General features: G+C 32.9%; 1 protein-coding gene across 11 annotated transcripts in view; it reads left to right on the top strand.

The window, feature by feature from the left end:
- The window catches only part of LOC145246120 (phosphatidylinositol 4-phosphate 5-kinase type-1 alpha-like), a 397047-nt gene that overhangs the window by 202711 nt on the left and 172278 nt on the right, over positions 1-22058 (top strand). For all 11 annotated transcript variants that reach the window (XM_080107962.1, XM_080107960.1, XM_080107967.1 and 8 more), the window contains exons 11-13: positions 742-856; positions 3716-3848; positions 14016-14103. In XM_080107962.1, coding sequence (XP_079964088.1) covers positions 742-856; positions 3716-3848; positions 14016-14103 — 336 coding nt within the window. The remainder of the gene's footprint in view (positions 1-741; positions 857-3715; positions 3849-14015; positions 14104-22058) is intronic.

Here is a 22058-nt window from a genome sequence, read left to right as displayed (position 1 = left end):
GTTTCAATTCTAGCTGATGGCACCTGAGTAATTTTTCTTTTCTTTTTACTTTTAAAATCGGCCCTGTCGGTGGAGCATTAGAATACACTGACTGCCCCCCTGCAGAGGGTAAAAGTCCCTCAATGGGGGTCCTGGATATGACCTTAAACTATATCCAGTGATGAGGCCCCAGCTTGTGGGCTTTGGGGAGTGTGGAGCCACCCTTTAATTACCATTGCTCCCAGGTCCACTCTGACCCGGAGTGATAGTACCTGTTAGGGTCCCAACTATGGGTTAAATAGAAACCGACGTGAAAACAACAAATATATTCTATTAAAAAAATTTTTTCTTCAGAATCTTTGGATTCGGCATTAAATAACCCAAAAAGGGTTGATATGCCGTAAAACAAAAACAACCAACTTTTGAAATCACTACTATATATTAGGTGCAATATAATATGATAATTGATAAAGAATTGACTCTATCCTTATAAATACTCAATCTGCATAAATTAGAATATTTTATTTAGGCATATTTTATGATTGGACAATGCTGGGCACCCACCTAGTAATAGATATAATGGAGCAATTAGAAGTAGTTAAATTAAATATACAAGAAAATATACTGATCGAAGTAAATATTAAATATATCAATGAATTATTCTTTGATTGAAAAGTTTAAGATTAATAAAATTCTAAATTAATCTGCTATTTAAATAATCCAAGTAAAATTTTTAGTTATCTCCCCTTTTTCATTTTTCAGTTAATCTAGCCCGTGGGAAGTCTATGCGCACTCGGCTGGCACAATATTCCACTGCAATGGAAGCCATCCAAGCTGACACATCGGACCGCCCATCGGAATCTGAAGAAGATGTTCCGTTAGTATTTTGACTTCAAAAAAGTATTCTCCAATTTTTATATTTTGACTTAAAAAAAAATTTTTTTTTTTTTAACCATTTACACGGTCTCCAATTTTTTAAATGCTTTCTACTTAATTTTAAAAAAAATTACTTTAATTTAATTTGAATGTCGTTCACAAATGTTACCATCAAAAATATTGTCATCAGTGTTAATATTACATACATATTTTTGTTATTTATTTATATTTTATTTTTCTTTATGAAAATCTCTACAGACAAGGCATGAAGCCACTTGATGTAAAGAGCTATAAAAAAAAAATAAGGCAATGATAAATGTTTACAGATTTTGGCATAGAAAATGGTAATTCTTCCTCTTTGTCAGAAAAATCCCTCATAAAATGTGAGGACTAAAAAACAGAAAGGGAAGCGAGTTATGAGGCTGCTGAAAGTAAACCTCTCTCGACTCTTTTTAACTTCCATACCTGAATTTGTTCGAAGTAAAAAAAAAAAAAATTATTTTTTTTAATATATAAATTATAAAAAAATTGTTTTTTTTTTAATATATAAATTATAAAAAAATTGTTTTTTTTTAATATATAAATTATAAAAAAAATTGTTTTTTTTTAATATATAAATTATAAAAAAATTATTTTTTTAATATATAAATTATAAAAAAATTATTTTTTTAATATATAAATTATAAAAAAATTATTTTTTTAATATATAAATTATAAAAAAATTATTTTTTTAATATATGAATTATAAAAAAATTATTTTTTTAATATATGAATTATAAAAAAAAGAATACCAAAGGTCAGCAGAAGAAAAAGTGCACTTGAAAAAGATATACGTGTAACGGCTGTCTGAATTTGTTTGAAGTAAAAAAAAAAAAATTGTTTTTTTTTAATATATAAATTATAAAAAAATTATAAAGATAAACTTGTACACTTATCAGACAATCGAGAGGAATTTATTTATTTTTAAGATTTTCATATTACATCTTTTGTGATTTGTATTATACGAACTGCTGTTCTCATCTTGAATGTTTTATGGACATTTCGGCAAATGTAACCTCCAACTGTAACAGAGTGCATGGGAAAATATTAGCAGGAGTTGTAAAATAGCTGGCTTGCAGCAGTAGCCAAAAACGCACTTATGCAAATTAGGAAATGTGCCCGAGCTGGTGCGACAAGGAAAAAAAGAACATCAAAGGTCAGCAGAAGAAAAAGTGCACTTGAAAAAGATATACGTGTAACGGCTGTCTGAATTTGTTTGAAGTAAAAAAAAAAAAAAAAAAAAATTTTTTTTTTTTCAAATATATAAATCATAAAAAAATTATAAAGATAAACTTGTACACTTATCAGACGACAAGAGAATTTTTTTTTTTTTGAAAGATTTTCATGTTACATCTTTTGTGATTTGTGTCATTTGATCTATAGTTCTCATCTTACGTGTTATTGCACGTTTCTGCCAAATGTCACATCCAACTTTAACAGAGCGCATGTGAAAAATATTAGCTGTAAAATAGCTGGTTTTGCAAAAATATTAGCAGCAGTAGCCAAAAAATGCACACATGCAAATTAGAAGTGTGCAAAAACTGGTGCGACAAGAAAAGGACACCACGTGGTCAGCAAAAGAAAAAGTGTAGTTGAAAAAGATGGACGTGTAAAGTTGAAATGAGAAATAACTGTCTACAGCCAGCGTGTAGTGGAGCAGAAAGAAAAACGTGTGCCAGGTGAGATGGACATATGGCAGCGAGAGACTTCTAAGCTGATTTCGAGGGGGAGGGGAAGAAAAATGGTAATAAACGAGTTGTGTTAAAAAAAGAAAAGCTGAGTCGGATTTATTTATTTTTGTTTTTTTGTTCGTTTTCAACAGTGCTGGACAATGTGGGGGTCCGAGCAACGTTTGAACTATAACGAACACGGTTTAAGCGTAACGGCTATGTTACATAACTTTCTTCAGGTGTATCTTAGTATTTCATTTGTTACACCATGGATTCTGGCAAGGACTTGTACCGTAATGGATAAACTTAAAGGTTCAATTTTAAGTGCAGGCGATACTAGGGATATCGATGCGAATTGCATAAAATTTCTATCTGATCATGACTAATAAAATGAGAGTATGCTACCCTCGTGAATTAAACGAGTTCCATTTGAAATTCTGTAACAGATTCTAGAGTTCAACAAGGTTATATCTGCTGAACCAGTATGAAAATGACACTTAAGATGAGAAGATAGTTGTACAGTTTAATCAAGACATTAAAAAAATGAAAATATCGAAAAAAAAAAATTTAAATTATGGAATGAAGTTCTGAAAAAAAAAAATTTCACTTAATTTCATCAAGTCTTTTTTTTTTTTTTACAGCGAAAAAACAATTTATGATACTGAGCAAAAGGTTCGATTTTTAGGAAGAAAACCTAGCAAAGATGGGGAGGGAGTGTTGGCGCTTTAAATTTAGTTATCTCCCCGTGGCGTGTTAAAAAAAATTCCAAGATGGCTACTTTCAACATGCTGTCATAAAAACGTGTTTTTCCACTGTAAAAAAAAAAAAAAAAAGAAAAAAACTACTCTATCAAATTAAATGAAATTTTTTCCAGAGATCTTCAGTCTAAAACTGATACGTACAATATAACCTTTTTTTGATATTTTCATTTTTTTAATGTGTTGATTAAACTGTACAAGTGCCAATGAGAACAATAGTTGAAATAATACAAATTATCAATCCTCATCTCAAAAATTAAAAAAACATTTCTTTTCTGATATTTAAAAGCAATTAACAAAATGACAATGTTTTTAAATTATGAAAAATATGCTTGTTATTGCTATGTGACGTTTTCAAATTTTAATATTTGAAACTTAAATTTTATTTAATAGTCCTGGAGGTATTCCTGCACGCAATAGTAAAGGAGAACGGCTCTTGATATATTTGGGTCTGATTGATATTCTACAAAGTTACCGGCTTAAGAAGAAATTGGAACATACCATGAAAGCAATAATCATTGAAGGGGTAAGTTTTAACATTACTGACACTACAATCATCATTAGAGAATTCTTTGGTGTGCAATTACAATATTGTAATTTTTATATTTTTGAAAGACAAAAAATGGTCGGAATTTTTTACTTGTAACAAAAAAAAAAAAAGGATCTGTTGTCTTCAGAGAAGTATAGGGAAATACATAACAGGAGACTTTGATGGTATGGCCACGTTGAAAGAATGGATGAGAGTTCTTGGATTAGTAAACGTACAACAACTGAGGTAGCAAATTCAGTTCACAGGGGAAGGCCGAAGAAAATGTAAGAATTGATATGTAAAAGGAAAGAGATAAAGATCTGGCTGAAGTTAGTTTGAAAGTCAATTTCTAAAAGATGTTCAACTCATGGCAGCATGCTAAATAGCACAATCCTCAAAAATCCTGATGATAAATAAATAAATATATATATATATATATATATAGAATAAATGACAAAAATTTATATTCCCAAATTCATGATGTTGACCATCTTATAATTTATTCCTTTAATTCAGTTGACTTATACAATGTCAAGAATTGTATAAGTCAGCTGAATTAAAGGAATAAATTATAAGATGGTGAACATCATGAATTTTGGAATATAAATTTTTGTCATTTATTCTATATATATATATATATATATATATATATACACACTGCTGATCAAAAATTTAAGACCACTTAAAATATTTTGGGGAAAAAAAAAAAAAAAAAAAATTTTTAAGGATAGGTTTTAAACTCTTCCAACTTAAGGTTAGCAATACTACAATCTAAAAGGTTATGGAAACAAAAAGCTACATTCCAAAGATTTATTTTTAAAATTTACATTTTTATTAAATTGGGCTTTTTACACATGATCAAAATTATAAGACCAGAGACAAAAATTCTATTAAATTGTACAAAAAGTGTATGCAAACATTCAACAATCAGACTTAATGAGTTCTAACTCCACTGCTTTTGATGACTTCAAAAATTCTTTGTGGCACGCTAGAAATAAGGGGTTCATTAAGGTGTGGAGGATCATGCTCAAGTTTCTGAAGATGGCTCCACAAAGTTCATTTTTGTTGAATATTGTTTGCCATTTCGATAAACCTCTCTTGTCATCCATTCCCAAACATTTTCAATTGGGTTCAAGTCCAGTGAGCATGCAGGATGTCCCAAGAGATGGACTCCATTTTCTTGTAGAAAGCTCAAGGTCCGTCTTGCAGTGTGGATTGCAGCATTATCCTGTTGGTATAACCATCCGTCCCCACACACACTATGACTCTCCATAATCAAAGATGCTTTTTGTAGCACGCTAACATAACCAGCTGCTGTCTGACGACCCTGCACCACCTGGAACTCCATCGTCTTTCTGTAAGAAAAGGCACCTCATACCATTACGGACCCTCCACCACTATGACATATGGAAAGAATTTCAAGGGGACATGTTTTTGCCATGCCAATATTGCTGGAAACCATCAGTGCCATCTAAATTTAATTTTTTCTCATCAGAAAACAGGACTTCTTCCACTTCTCCATGTTCCAGGTTTGGTATTCATGACTAAATGTTAAGCGATCCACTTTGTGACGTGGAAACAATTGAGGAATTTGTTTACGCTTTTTATTTACCGTGCCTTTTTGTTGTAAGTGTCGTCTGATGGTTATTGGACTGCAATCAGTATCTGTAACCGCCTTAATTTGACTAGAAGAAAGTCCTCTGTCATTCATAATAACCCGTCTTATTCTCCTACTCAATGCAGGAGAAATTTTTTTGGGGGGGAGGAGGGGCTACCAAAGGATTTTGCTTTTCTATAATTCTCAGTGTTCTTTAGAAAGTTTCAAATAAGTTTTAATTCGATTTACTTTAGCTGCTATTACTCGCTGTGACAAACCTTGCTGATGGAATCCTAGAATTTGAGAGCGCTCAACTTTGGTTAGTTTTCTTGCTTTAGGCATGGTAACACCTTTACACAGTGATTGCTAATCTCTAACTGAACTTACACTCTTTAACCCTTATCCTTGAGTGGCCTCTGGGCCTTGATAATGTAGTGATGCCTATGTAAAAAAAAAAAAAAAAAACATTAGAATTACCATAAATCTAACAATTTATACTCTTGGTTTTATAATTTCCATCACGTGTAAAAAGCCTGATTTAATAAAAATGCAAATTTTTAAATAAAATTTTTGGAATTTACCTTTTTGTTTCCATAACCTTTTAGATTGTAGTATTAGTAACCTTAAGTCGGAAGAGTTTAAAATCTATCCTTAAAAAAAGGTTTCTTTTTAAAGATTTTTAAGTGGTCTTAAATTTTTGATCAGTAGTGTATATATAAATAAATATAATCAGTATATAATCAAGTTTATTAGATGCTTTAACTTTTGGGGTATTTCATTGCAGTCTCCAGGATTTAGGCACATAAAGAGTGGGAGAAACTGTTGATAGTTGTTGTTGCTAGACGAGTTCTTTCTTTCTTTTTTTTAGAGTTTGGCAAGAGGGAGGGGACCATAGATTGAAGCTCTGATGAGCACTTGCCATGAAAATAACTGATATAAAGATGTAATTGGAAGCATAACACCTGATTCATGTTTATCGATGAGAAAAAAAATTTTTAAATTGAAAATGTTTTCGTCGCCACTTGTTATGATCACAAATTTCCTTTGGGTAAGGTCTGGTTTAAATGGGAACATTATGCAGGGCACCTGCTCACCTCATTAGTAGTATTCCTCTTGGTCGCTTCCCAATGAGTTCAAATTTAAAGGTGAATTTCATGACCTTGTCATCATCGGCCCTCAACCAGTTTCTGAACTAGTACAGCCACCATTCCCTCAAGATCCAACATTTTATGTATAACTAGTGGGGGTACCCAGTGTTGTCTGGGTGTAGAGAGCTAGTATAGTAAGGAACCCCGGTAGGCAGCCCGGGTTGAGAGGAGGTATTATAAAGAAAAAAAAGTGATTGTAGCGAATATGTGGAGAGGTGGGTGAGGGCGGATAAAAACAACAGTAGGCAGCCTAAGTGGAGAGCGGTCCTGGATATGACCTAAAACTATATCCGATGGTGAGGCCTACAGAATACATATTGGCCATACAAAATTCACGCACTCCTTCATACTTGGCCCTGTCGGTGGGGCATTAGAATATGCTGACTGCCCCCCTGCAGAGGGTAAAAGTCCCTCTATGGGGGTCCTGGATATGATCTTAAACTATATCCAGTGGTGAGGCCCCAGCTTGCGGGCTTTAATTGCCATTGCTCCCAGGTCCACTCTGACCCGGAGTGGTAGTACCTGTTAGGGTCCCAACTATGGGTTAAATAGAATCCGTCTTAAAAAACAAATATACTCCATTAAAAATCGTTTCTCAAAATAACTAGATTCGGCATTAAATAACCTGAAAAAGATTGATATGCCGTAAAACAAAAACAACCAACCAACCAAGTGGAGAGAGATGTTTTTAAAAAAAAAATAAAAAAAAATGGTAGTAGGCAGGCAGGCTCGAACACGTAACGTGAAGGAGGAAAAAGTGAAACAAAACCTAACATCTTAGTTGATGCATCCATCGTGAAACCAGAAGTCGCGAGTGTTGGAAGTAAGAGTCGTCAATCGAAAGAAAACGATGACTTGCAAAAATGTTGACAAAAAAATGCGAGCCATCTTTGTGAACAACAGCTTAGTTGAGGGTGAAGGAATTAATGTTTTTGGCCAATTTTTCGATATTTGTCGTCAAAGAGACTGAGCTTTAAAATGATACTGATTTTGTGATGTTCCGATGCGTCCGTCAGAAGTTTTTGCGAAACATAAAAACACACACACACATTTTGCCTTTTTTATATTAGAAGAAGATGGCTATATAATTTAATTGCTGAAATATACAGTGATCATGTTACTATGTTGTTCCTGTAAAATCACATGACATAAGCAAAAGGGGAAATAACTCAGTTGAAAGCAAACAAAAATAAACATAACATAGATAATTCGTGAATTTTTTAAAAATAACTTTTTGTTTGAATTTTAAAAAAAAAAATTTATAAAAAAAATAACTGATTGAATTTGAGAAATTCAATTAATTGAAAATTTAATTACCTACCCTGTTAACTCTTCAATTCAAATCAGTAAATTTTACAAATTTACTTTCTCGTAATTACTTTCCTACCGCAATTTTTTCCATAATTTTTGGATATGTGACTATTTGTGAATAACGTAGGTACCATTTGTTTTTTTTACTTGAAATTCAATATTTTTTTTTTTTATTGTAATATAGAGCACCAAATAAAATCTTGTTAGATCAACAAGGTCAAGCGACATTGTGCCTAGCCAGTACTAAATGAATGACTTAGGTACTTTATGTAAGAGGATGGTAAAACTACCTTGCAAAGAAAAAATGCCTTTGTCCAGAATCCCCTCTCCCATATTAAAACAAAAATTACAGAAAAATTTGTATAATATACATATCCCGTGATATCATATTCCAAGAAATCATGTAAATTGATCAAGTAGTTTTATTTTTAAATTAAAAAAGCGAATTGTTTAACTGAAGATCTGTTTTGTCTGCTATTTTGAAAACAATCTAAAAAAAAAAAACGAAGGGAGATAACTCGACTATAATTCAAACTTCTGAGATTTATGTTGTGTAATGCCTTTTTTTTTTATATAAAAACTAAACTACCTGACCAATTTATGTGACTTTTTAGAATATGATATTTTCTTTTCATCACAGTTACGTATATCATATAGATTTTTTTATAATATAGGGAGAATCCTGGAGAAGAACCAAAGTGTTTCACTTATAACATGCTTTGTTTGTCTATCAGATCAGTAGCAGCATTATGTTCAGTTTGACATCTCCTTTACATGCTGGCATGTGTTGACTTAGAAACTAACTCTGGCCAGGTCTTTATTTAGCCCACTTTTTCTCATATCCATTCATATCATCCCCGCCTCCGTGTTTTTCTTTAGCCTTCCCCTGTGAACTGAACCTGTTTCCTCAACTGTTCTACATCTACTAACTTAAGAACTCTCCTCCATCCTTTCAACATAGCCATATCATCAAAGTCTGCACACAGCTTCCTTTACTGCCGAGATTTAATCTTCCTCCAAAGTCATCAGATCTAAGCTTGTCTTAAAGACTCCTATCACACATCTGTTATATTATTTTCGTATTTCTCTCCATGCAACAAATGTCTTCAACACTCATTTACCAGTTTTATTTCCATAAACCATAATATTGCATACAAATGCCTGGTAGACTCTTTCGTATTTATTTAGCTTTAAAAAAAAAAAAAAAAAAATCCTCTTGCATGTCTTCCAGTTGTGAGAACAAATTTCCTACAAAATTACTTGCTGCATCTTTCAATCATTGTTACAAATTATGGTGCTTCTTAAGCTACAGTCAATAGATCAATTTTTCATATGTTATTTTAAGCAAAAACAATATTACGTACTTAATTGTCATGTCGAAAATAGTAATATATCCAAAAATTACAAAAAACTACTTAGTAGGAATTTATTTCTAGTTAAAAGTCAATTTTATGGAAAATTGGGTAAAATTGCATTTGTAGACTTTATAAAGTAGGCAAAAAGCAGGGGACATAACTCTGAAAGGAATATTGTAGATTACTCGTGTCATGGCTGCAATATTTTTTGTCTATAGTGATGGACTTTTTTTTCTTTTTTTTTTTTTTTTACTAAAAACACAACCGTTTTCTACTCAATGGATTTTCGTAATTTTTGGATATATTACTATTTTCGACATGACAGTTCAGTAAGTAATGTTTTTGCTTAAAATGATGTACAAGGTGCCTTAAGTTTCCAGGCTATTTTCGTATGGGCACTTTTATTGGTAGTGCACACATGAAACTCGTCCCCTTCGAAGTAATCTCCTCAGGCTGCAATGCACTTGTTTGTTGTACCATTTCAACAACTTCTGGAAGGTCCCATGAAAGTCCTCTTGTGTGAGTGTGTGAATGTCCCTCGTCATAGCCTCTTTCATCTCTTCAATTGTCTCATAACCGCCTTTTAAGGTTTTCCTTGAGCTTAGGGAATAACCAAAAGTTACAGGGAGCAAGGTCTAAACCAGGGATTCCCATTATGTCGATCAGAAACATTGTGAGTAGATTGCATGGTATTTTTTTTTTTTTTTTTTTTTTTTTTTTTACAAGGGCGTCACCACTTATCAAGGTCCAGAGGCCACTCGAGGATAAGGGTGAATAGGTAGTCATTGTGATTTTAGCATAGTAAACAGTGGGAATTTTGAAACTTGGATTACTTAGGGGGACGATTCAATTAGAACTTGTTCACATTGGACTTTTTTTTTTTTTTTTTTCCATAGGTATCAACACATTATCAAGGCCAAGAGGCCACTCAAGGATAAGGGGGTAAAGAGTGTACAGTAGAAATTGGACAATATAGTAATCATTAGTAATGAAAATTTGTTAAATTTGATAACTTATATGGAACGGCTCATCAAGAACTTATTTACGTTAGACTTGAAGACAACCATATTGTAATCAGCCGGAAAGCAGGAAAACGGAAGACAATTCCACAGGCGTGCAGTTCTAATAAAAAAGCTTTGTTCATGGAATCTACATTTAGGTTTAGGCACAGATAAAGAGTGGGGGGAATTATTGATAGTGTTTACAGCTAGACGAGTGTTTCTTGTGAAAGTTTGGCGAGGGGGGACCATAGATTGAAGCTCAGTCGAACACTTTCCATGAAAATAACGATACATCAGAGACAAACTCGCAACATCTCTTCTGTGAGATAGAGGTTGCAAGGAAGAGAAAAGGACATCTCCTACGAGGCTACGAAGTCTATTTTGAACTCTATCAAGGCAGGCCAAGTCCTTTCTAGCAGCTCCTGCCCAGATGTGGCAACAGTAAAAAAAAAATTGAAAAACAAAAAAAAAACGGTGCTGATAAACTTCTAGAATCTCACAGCGGAGTTGGAAACACAAGATCGGTCATTCCGCAGCTTGACACTGCATGCTGCATAAAGAAAATCGGCAATTGTCTGTTAGAGTTCAATGCTTTCAAGACCTTACTCAAACCAATCGCTATATTCATGTACTACTCTTTCCAGGAAAATGCTGAAGTTGTTTCACTCGTATCGAAAATTGCAATGCTTTTTCACTAGAGCTTTTCTGGAGTGGAAGATGTGATTCTAACACTATGAGCCAACATTCAACTGAAGGCCAGAGCTCATAGCCAATTATGGAACTTCCTCACAGAGGACAAGTACCCCAACCTCAGTAAATGTGCTATCCTGTAATTACTGCATTATTTGCTTCACTTATTTATCCGAGTCAGCCTTTCCCCCCCACATGACGATTATCAAGTCCAAATACCACTCCATCATGACTTATGAGCATCTATAAGTCTACTTGAGACTAGCTATTAGCAGCTACTGTCTGGACTATGTATCCCTGACTGATTTCATCTAATGCAAGTCATCAGAGTAAAGTAATGACAAAAATGAACAGCGTTGCACTGTGCAATATCGGCTTATGCAGTAATGCAAGCTATACGTGCATCTACTGTAAATATAAAAATAATTTACAGTATATTTATAAATATTTTGTTTTGCATTTTTAATAGGTGGTAGATCATTTAGACTTAGTCATGTCATAAGTAGTTCTCCTGATGAAAAAGTGTGTGCACCCCTAGTTTAAACTATAGGGAGGGTGAGGAACTGTCTTGATATCTATCTTGGTCAAATAGTCTCTGACAAGGATGGAATTGTGGATGCATTTTCAGTTCCACATGAATAATTGTGCATACAGTTCCCACACTGACAACAAACTGCACTTATTGTTTCTATAGACACATGATGGTCCTTATGCATGTAATTCTTTATTTGGCCAATTAACTCTGGTGGTTCTGACTTCCTTACACCTCTCATCATTCCTCATAAATTCTCTGTCATCCTTGAATCTCTTATGCCACTCAAAAACTGATGCACAATTCATGCAAGATGGTCCAAAAGCAGTCTGAAGCATTCCATACGTTTCTGTAGTATATTTTCACGTTTAAAGCAGAATTTTATTGCATATCGTTCTTCTGAAGTGTCAGCGTGTCCAGAATATCTTTTCAAAATTCACCAGCTGTGACAATCAGGCTTTAGTAGGATGTATTTCAATTCCTGCTGTAGCTGTTCATTTGAACTTGAAATCATAAAAATTGGTCAGTCATCTCATAAGATGTATAGCAATAACATACTGAATTTTCAAGAGTCTACAACATTTTTAAATGCCTGTACAAAAAAGTCTGGAAATTTATTGAAGGCACCTCATACCTTAAAAAAAAAAAAAAAAAAGATTTGTCGACTATATCTTTAACACCTAAGAATGAAAATTGAAAGTCATAAAATTAAATGTCCATTTAAAAAAAAAAAATGTTATTTAATTTTTATGTTATTTTTAACTAAAAATATGTTATCTATTTAATTATCATGTCGAAATTAGTTAAATACTACTTCATTACTTTTCGCAATTTCATATATATATTTTCACGACGTATGAAGGCTGGATTTAACTTTTATTTAGATAACCCATAGAATGTAAACAGACAAATTAAAATTGCTTATAAAATGTGTATCGATTGAAAATTTTTAATTTTTTAAATACATGAATTTGTTAGATATATAAATCTATTGAATCTATTGATTTGTTAAATAAACGAATTTTTAACTATATGAATTTATTAGATATTTTTTTGGCTGTACTTTGCAAACGAAGATTCTCTGAAGGAGGTTGTCCACGTCGACTGCAGGCACGCTTGTGGCTGACGAGCCCGATACGAGACGAGCAGGTTTACCCACAGCGGCTGTAGTCAAAAGTCGCGCCGTGGGTAGCTGCTGAGGCTTCCCGAATCTTCCTCCTGCAGATTTTCTGTGCCGGGAGATCTCAGAGGCGACATCCTGGTGGACAGTATGTAGCCAGGTAGCACGGTCAGCAGCAAGAGCAGACCACTGGAGGTGGTCAATGTGGCAGTCACTGAAGTACTTCTTCAGAGAGTCTTTACATCTTTTCTTCGGTGTCCCTCTGTCACGACGACCAGTAGAGAGTTTGCCATATAGGACTATCTTGGGCAGGCAATGATCTTCCATTCTTAGATATGTGTCTATAAATTGTATAGGTTTGTTAAATGCATAAACTTGTTGAAGCTGTTTACTTTTTGTTCAACTTTTATAAAATTCGAGTCCGTTGGTTGGTACACTGTAAAACCAACCAACTTTCATGATTTCATAATCTGCCATTATTTAGCTTCAACAAGAAAAGTAACTCATTATTTGAAATCTGTTTATTATTTACGTATAACTTTTCTCCAAAAACTATTTTTTTTTTTTTTTATAATTAATTTTCTACTTTATCTTTTTTTGTAATCTATATATCTATAAAAGTAAGAATATATGTGAGGATACTTCTGAACCTATATACTCAACAAATTTTTATCTACAAACTTGAAATTTAATATATAGGGTATTCAGACACGTGGAAAACTTTTTAATCAGTTTTTATCCAGAACAAAGGGCTGCTAAGGGGTCAAAATTGAAAAATTGGTACTTGAGGAGGGTGATTGGATTTTTATCTGTTTGTCAGTTGTTTCATGATTGCATATGCCTGAATCGTGTATTTGACAACATCCTTATGTTAAGAATAAGTATGTTTGAAAACACATTTTAAATATTGTGTCAAGTTGGTCTAATTATTATCATACTTAATTCCTCGTCTTTAGGTTTTGGTTTCAATCTAAGCCAGAGTATTTTTTTTTTTTTTTTTTACTTACAAGAAGTGAACTGTTTAGAAAAAAAAACATAATACTCGCGTGCATGTCCCTTTTTAAATTTTTTTTTTTTTTTTTTTTTACTTACAAGAAGTGAACTGTTTAGAAAAAAAAAACATAATACTCGCGTGCATGTCCCTTTTTAAATTTTTTTTTTTTTTTTTTTTTTTTTAGGAATTTAACATTACATTTAATACCAGGCAACTACTGATACATCTGCTAATTTTTTATATTTTACTAATTTCGTCATGTCAATTAAGTATGGTTTTAATTGAAATTCAATATTTCTGTTTCCAACTTTTGTTCTAAATTCTTATCTTTGCGATTATTCTGAGAAACATTGCCCTCACCTCTCATATAAATTTGCTAATGTTTTCCGTCATCTAATTATGCTATTTCTTTACAGGATACAATATCCGTGCACCGGCCTGGGTTTTACTCTGAACGATTTCAGAATTTCTTTGCAAATTCTGCTTTTAAGAAAACACAAACTCGTAAGTACCGCTTGGATCAGTAAATGTGTTTTACTGGTGTGTTTCCTCCTCTGTTGGTTACCGTGGAAACCAACAGTCACATCACCATAGATGTACCTCTGGCTGGAACAAATCCTGTCTTATAAACATGCCACTACTGCACAATTGTGACAACATTAAAAGAAAAACAAATCTCCATCCAAAACAAACAAAAAAAAAATCAAACCAAAAAAAAAAAAAGCAACAAATGTGTGGATTTATAAAATGGAACATATTTATTTTTATAAGCATCATTGTAAATAACATTGACACTTGGCCAGCAATCGAGTCTTGCTGCCAACTAATACACGCAGAAACACCACTCATATAACTAGCTATTTTTAATATTACAATTATTATAAAACTAAAAAAAAAAAGAAAAAAGAAACCAAATGTCTAGCCAAAGTTTTTGTTTTGTTTTTTATCTCAAATATAATAGAATGGCAGAATTTAAAAATCTTTAAAAAAAAAAAATATATATATATCTGTAATAAACAAAGATGTCATATTCCAAAAATTACGTAACCTTTTTTTTTGTTTTAGCTAAACTAATCAAACTTTATGACTGTGAGATGTAGTGTTTTGATTTGCCATCTTTTATAAATAAAGGGAGACAACTCAATTCAAACTATTGAGATCAAAATTGGGCTTGTACTGGATACAATTTACTGTTAAAATCAATTAAAATTCTGGTACTTGTACAGTTTAATCAAGATGTTAAAAAAAATGAAAATAATGAAAAAAAAAGTTGTATTGTATGTGCCTGTTATGGAATGAAGTTTTATGAAAAAAAAAATGTCACTTAATTTGATAAAGTATTTTATTTATTTTTTTTTACAATGAAAAAAAAACAATTTTTTATGACAGCAAGCTGAAGTTAGCCATATTTCAATTTTTATACCACGAGGAAGCGAGGGGGGGGGTCACCATAGGGAGATAACTCGGTCTAAAGCACCAACGCCCTCCTTCCCCATGTTAAATAATAGCTTATTTTTCTTCTGTATTTAAACATTACTACCTTCAGCTCACTGTCATAAAAAATTGCTTTTTCGATGTAAAAAAAATTACTTGATCAAATTAATTGAAATTTTTTTTTTTTTTTTTTTTTCGGAGAACTTCATTCCATAACAGGTAATGTACAATATAACTTTCTTTTTTTTTTTTTTTTTTTTTTTTCTCAATATTTTCATTTTTTTAATGTCTTCATTAAGCTTTACAAGTACCAAAATTCGTATTTCCAAAGTCTAGCAATTCTGGGGAAGAAGCTATTAGACTAGAAGGCTTTCTGACATCTGGGGATCTCTACTATGTAGGGGTGGGATTTTGCTGCTTGTCGGGATTTTCGGGGGTATTAACATTAAGGCAGGACAAGTTCGTCGGAGCACCTACCATTAAAATACTTATAAAACCAGCAGTGGGACAGCAGTTGAAGCCTAGCTAATAGTGCGGCAGCTATTAGGTTGGCGACTCTCTTTTGAACCCTGTCTAAGAGAGAGAGACTAGTAGCAGATGCACCAGCCCAAATATGGCAGCAACACTCCATACATGGGTGAATGATGGCCTTGTAAAGATACAGGATACTTTCAGGCATAAGTAACTTTCTAGCACGGTAGAAAGAGCCCACTTTCTTCGCAGCAGCCTTGGGAATACCCTCAATGTATCTATTTGTATGGTTGATAATAGTAGTAGTATCATATGGGTTAGAAATTGTCTTCAGATAGATGGGCTGTGCCATAGCCTCTTTCCAGTCGGATGAATGGACAATGTAGGATCAGGTGGTCTATGTCCTTGGGGGAGGGGGGAGGCTTCCTTGCATTTTGGGCAGATAGAGAAGTCTATTTGTCTCTGCCTGTGTTTGTTTACCTGAGTCTTACAGTATCTTCTTCTGATCTGGTTTGCGGCTACCCACTGCTTCCTACTATTTGTAGCAAAACCAGGGAGGCGCGAAGTTGGGTCTTAAATCATGTCCCCTTCCTTTGGAAGTATTTTTTCTACATTCCTCCTTCCATGTCTCCACAGGGTCGAAATTTGATATTTTTAAGTTGTAGAAGGGCTTTCGGGACTCAAGTCTGGAGGTATTTGGAGCATTTTTTAAAAAAATTGTTGGATTAGTAAGATCCTAATGTCCTTTTCAACGTTTTGAATCCATTTTTGAGTTGCCACTTCCCTCCTTTTGTGGGGTGGTGCATTTGAGCTTGTTATTGGTAGCCATTGTGTTGGGGTTGACTTTGGACATCCTGAGGTAATATGCATGGTTTCTGAGTTTTTGTCAATTGATCTTGTGTGTTGGCTCAGAGACCACGCTGAGGCGCAGTATTTTGCAGCATTGTAGCAGAGTGCGACTGCTGTTGTTCTTAAGACTTTTTTGGGAAGCTCCTCGTCATGATAATAATGGTTGATAATAACAGCCTAACATTACAAGTGCAATTGTGAAGTTTTATCACTTCACAAGCATCAACAGTACGTTCTTTTATATGACTAGGGCATGTTTGAAATGTTTCTGCTTATTATTACCTATTATTAATTGAAACTTGATTACTTGACGTTTGCATTTTAAACTTTAGTTCGAGCCATTATATATGAAAAATAATTTTATAAAATCAACAGTAGGTTCTCTACAGTGCAATGTAAACTAATGTATTGTGGAGTAAGTCACTGCGATGAGGAATGTAAAATTTCCTTCCGGTGCAGTGTTGGGTCTTTGACTAGAGCAGACAATTGATTTGATTGAAAAATGGACAATTTCACTGATTTCGATGACAAAAAAAAAGTATTAGAAGTGTGGGACCTTCTTTGATCTTCATTCAATCCTGGGCAACGTCAGATCTCCCTGCTAATTTTAAATAAAAACTAACTAGTTTGGATTATTTGGATTATTGTTTTCGTCTTAGATGTTATTCTCACAATATTTTGGTTGATGTAAACTCCGATCTTTTAGTTATGTTTTATTGGACGACAAATCTGTACAGAACATAGTCCTTTATTAGTACAACGGATAAAAGTGTTGAGTAATAATCAGTTCTTGGTGATGGTCTTCTGGGAGTTAAATACTCAGTACAGGTGATATGAAGCATATGATTAATAATTAAGACTTTTATCCTGTCAAGGCTCACAGAATGAGAACAATATACCTTCATGGATTAAATAAAGGGTTCTGTTCGAAATTTCTTATAGATTACCAAGTTCGACAAGACACGCTTGAAGAAGGTCGGAGGTTGAATTGGCCGAAACATTGTGAAAATGACACTCAAGATGAGAACAGTAGTCTGAATAATGCAAATTCTTAGAATTATTTGGATTCATCAGACTCCTGTTCTCATCTTGAGTGTCATTTTCACAATGTTTCGGTCGATGTAACCTCCGACCTTCTTCAGGTGTATCTTGTTGAACTCGGAAATTTGGATGGAATTTCGAACGGAACCCTTTATTTCATTCACGGGAGTAGCATGCTCTTGTTCTGTCAGCCATGACTGGATAGAGGTCCTAAGTAATTCGCAATTGTACTTTTTTGGTCGCCCACACACCTTCAGGAGAATATCACTTTTACAATTGATTTTTTTCCAAATACTCTAACCACTGCGTCATGGGTCTTTGTGAAAAAACATTGAAAAATTGAAACATGAAAATCACACTCAAGAACCGATGAATCTAAATAATACGAATAACCAATCCTCATCTCAAAAATTCAGAAACGTCAATTTCTCAGAACTCCTAAAATATTTCCAAGCATATAATACTTTTTTTTATTTTCACTAAAACTTAAAATATTATTTTTTTTATACATAAAACCTAATTTTATTAAAAGTCTGCATAACATTAATTAATTTAGTTACTCTGGATTGTTATCCCAACAAGTCCAGCAAACATTAACGAGAAACATTCACTCCTTAAATCATTGCTAAACAGACTTGAGGTGACTATAAATATGAAATTATGTGAAGATATGTTTTCTGTGTGATAAATGCATTACGTGCAAATTGAAAATGTAAGTTTAGTAAGCCAATTCAGTGCAGATTTACTTTTTAAAATAAACATGTATTTGTTTATAGATCAAAGTACTTTTCAACTTTAGAACATCGTCATCAGGATAGACTTTTTTTTTTTTTTTTTTTTTTTTTTAATGAAAAAAAAAAAAACTGTCTATCCTGATGAAAAACGTTATCACATCAAAAAGTACTTTGATTTATAAACAAACTAGGTAGGGGTACCCGGCGTTGCCCGGGTGTTTGGAGGTGTGTGTGTGTGGAAACTCCGGTGGTGAGGGGTTAAAAAAAAAAAAAAGTAAGTATGAGAATCGAACCTGAACCCTTGAGGCAAAGTTGTAAATTAAAGTGTGAAAAAAAAAAAAAACGTGTGACGTTAGCATCTCGCGGTGGGGCAATGGTTAACGGAAACACGTTAGAATTTATTTAATTACTTGGATTTGGCAGGTGCCCGTTTTAATGAGTTAATGAGGTCAAGTTTGACTGCGGGATTTTTATTTTCCCAAGATGTTATAGGAAAAAGACTAACCCACATGCGGCGAGCGACAAATGTTGAATATTTATCTTCCCGAAATCGAACAAATTAAATAGACAGGCGAGCTTCGTTGTTAACTGTGAGATATTATGATTTGTATGTGATATAAAAAGTTGTTAGGCGAGCGACCGCTTCTCTGAAAAAAGCCTTTTGTAGACACACAGAAAAGCGAACACACATACATACATACATTTTTGCTTTTATATTTATAGATGTTTATTTTTACAAAAAAAAAAGAAAAGAAAAAGATCTTTGTTGAAATGCTGTACTAGAATCAAGCTAACAACTCCAGATACCTCTGACTATGTTCTCTCATAAGTGCCTCATTTTGAATATCTATAGAATCACGTTAAAAACCTAAAGACTGAACACGTATCAAGTTATTTAGTTTTGGATGATAAATATAAATTTTTTTTGGCGTTTCTTGACATGGCATTTCTCGGTAAATATGATAAGTAAAATTCTAATTTTTGGCGATACATTTATTTTTATTTTTTTTATTTTTATTTTTTTTATTTATTTATTTATTTTTTTTACTCCTGTTCATGTTCACCCGTAACAAGGCATATTGCCACTTGGACGTAAGGGCCTACTATTTGGGACCATGCCTAGGAAAGATTAACAAGATGTTGGTTAACATTACATTTAAACTTCTGCATATCAATACAATCGGGAAAGCAGATAACAGGAAGGGAATTCCAAAGTCTAGCTGTTCGCGGCAAGACATATTATGATTTTTTTTAAAAAATTAAAATAAAAAAGAACCAAAATTCATGGAAAACAATCAAGTAGTCAATTTTTGCTACAACTCTGTATTTAAGTGTAGAGATGCTCTTTTTCTTATAAGGATTATCAGGGGGCATTAATTACCCGTTTCTCTTACAAGCTATTGTACTTTCTGCCCTTTATAAATAAAATATCTCATCTCGTATACTTTGGCCATAAGATATACCACTTATCAGTAATATGATATCATTATTTTCATGACTATCGACAATGCCAATACTTTTTCGTGTATACAAAATCATAAAAAATAAGTAAAATTATTTTATCACACCTGCTCTATCTATTGTATTGAATAATGTATCCAATACGATATACTATTTAAGTCGTAGCACAATATTATTTTCATGACTATCGACAATGCCAATACTTTTTCGTGTATACAAAATCATTAAAAAAAAAACAGTAAAGACATCTAGCCGGGACAATGTGGCATTTAAATATATTTGCACTATTTATTAGGTTAGACATATTTCCTATAAGATATACTACTTAAGAGTAGCAATACTATGTTATTATTTTTATGATTCCCGGACAACACCAATAATGTTTCTTGTATGCAATCATCATAAAAAAAATAATTGTAAATTCATTTATCCCAGGCAATGCGGTTTATAAACGCACTTAGACTATCATATGGAAGATTTTTTCCAAAACATGAATCACTTAACAATTGTTCTACTATATCGTTGCCCCCCCCCCCCACACACACACACAAAGGAGGGATTGGACCTAGTAATTCACTCTCGTTTGTTTGGTTGCATTTTTCTCAATAACCTTCCCTTGGATTTTGAAATTTTGCACAAACATTAGTCATGGTAAAAGTAAATTTTGCCAGAACAGATTTTCCTGTATAACTCTGGTTGTCCCCCCCCCTCCTTAGGGAGCTTTATAGGGGTACCCCCCCCCCCCCATCAATCATTCATCCATTCACATTTTCTCACTATCACTAACTATGCCTTGGATTTTGAAAAAAAAATTTGCACAAACATTAGCCATGATGAAAGTAAATTTTTCACTCAGCTTGTTTTCATTAAAAAAATTTTTTTATTCAATTTTTTTTTTTTCTACTAATAGGTAGGAAAAAAAAAAATTGAATAAAAAAAAATTTTTTTTTTAAACACTTGATTGTTGGTCACCCAACAAAGGAAGTATTGAACCTAGTCATTCACTCCCATTCGTCTGTTTGTCTGCACTTTTCTCAATAACCACGTTTTGGATTTAAAAAAAAAAAAAAAAAAATTGCCCAAACATTAGCCATGGTGAAAGTAAATTTTTGCCAGGACAGATTTTCAGGACATGGTAGGGATAAAATTGTTTATCTGTTGGCACTTTTCTCACATCTTGGATTTTTTTTTTTATTTTATGTTTTTTTTTTTTTAAATTTTGTACAAACATTAGTCATGATAAAAGTAAATTTTTCACTCATGGAGGAGAGGATCCTGCATGCTCAGCTTGTTTTCTGTAAAATTGTTTATCGCATTTTGAACACAATTATTTTATTTAGCATGTTTATTGAGGGTTATTATGTCAAGTGGCACGGAAACTTATTTTATAAAACTATAATATTCTATTTTTCTAAAGAAAAAAAAAAACACAAAAAAGCAGAAAAACATAACAACCAATTCAAACCTGAATATATATATATATATATATATACAATTTGTATACATGTTTTGGTGCTTGCCTGGAATAATAATAAAAATTGAAAACTGAATTTCGACTAAAAGCAATTTCATCTACTTAATTGTCATGTTGAAATTAATAACATGCAAGGTGTACCCAGCATTGCCCGGTATTAAACATAGCACTAAATTCTTTTTAAAAAAAAATGAAGTTAAAAAAATACAGAAATAAATTGAGACGTGCGAGTATTCTGTTTCTTTTTAAACAGTTCACTTCGTGTAAGTAAAAAAAAAATACCCGAGCTAAAACCAAAACCTAAATACAGTTGTTATATAGTTATTATTATTATTATTAGACGATACCACTTGTGCGCGTATGTTACGTGAGTTCTTATTGGTAATGATATGAGTCTTAGTGAGAGTTCTTGTCTTATTACATATGATGTTGTATCTTAGAGAGAGATGTGTATGTAATGACATTTTATAACACAGACATATAATAACAATACAATTTACCTTTTTGTAGAAATCACAAACACAAAGATGAGCTTTATCCAAAACACATGATGAATTTATTTTCTTACGACCGGTCGTGACTTCCTCATTAAGAACTCAAAGTTTCACATTTTAGTTTCTGAAGTGACGTCTCGCTTCAGACGTCCGCCTGTCTCTGAGTTTTCTCACTGACCGTCTCCCCTGACTGTCTCTCCTGACTGTCTCTCTGACTGTCTCTACAATCAACTAACTCCCACTTCCTATATTGAGAATCCATGCATCCCGGCCACGTGAGCAAAATTCACGTGTTTCAACATGCGCGACTTTGCACGTTTCCGACATTGATTTCCCAATAACCTATTTTTCTTGTATTGTTTCCACAAAGGAATTTAACCTACATATCTAATTTATTTAACCCATATTTTATTATCCACATTCTTTTAACAATTGAATAGTTTATTTATTATTTATTTCATCCGAATTAACAATTTACTGGACATTCCATTTAAATCTATT

The sequence above is a fragment of the Euprymna scolopes genome, chromosome 23 (genome assembly GCF_053919585.1).
Source record: "Euprymna scolopes isolate OS-2025 chromosome 23, ASM5391958v1, whole genome shotgun sequence".
Classification (NCBI taxonomy): domain Eukaryota; kingdom Metazoa; phylum Mollusca; class Cephalopoda; order Sepiida; family Sepiolidae; genus Euprymna; species Euprymna scolopes.
The sequence above is the reverse complement of the archived record's forward strand: the minus strand, read 5'-3'. Positions and strand labels throughout refer to the sequence as shown.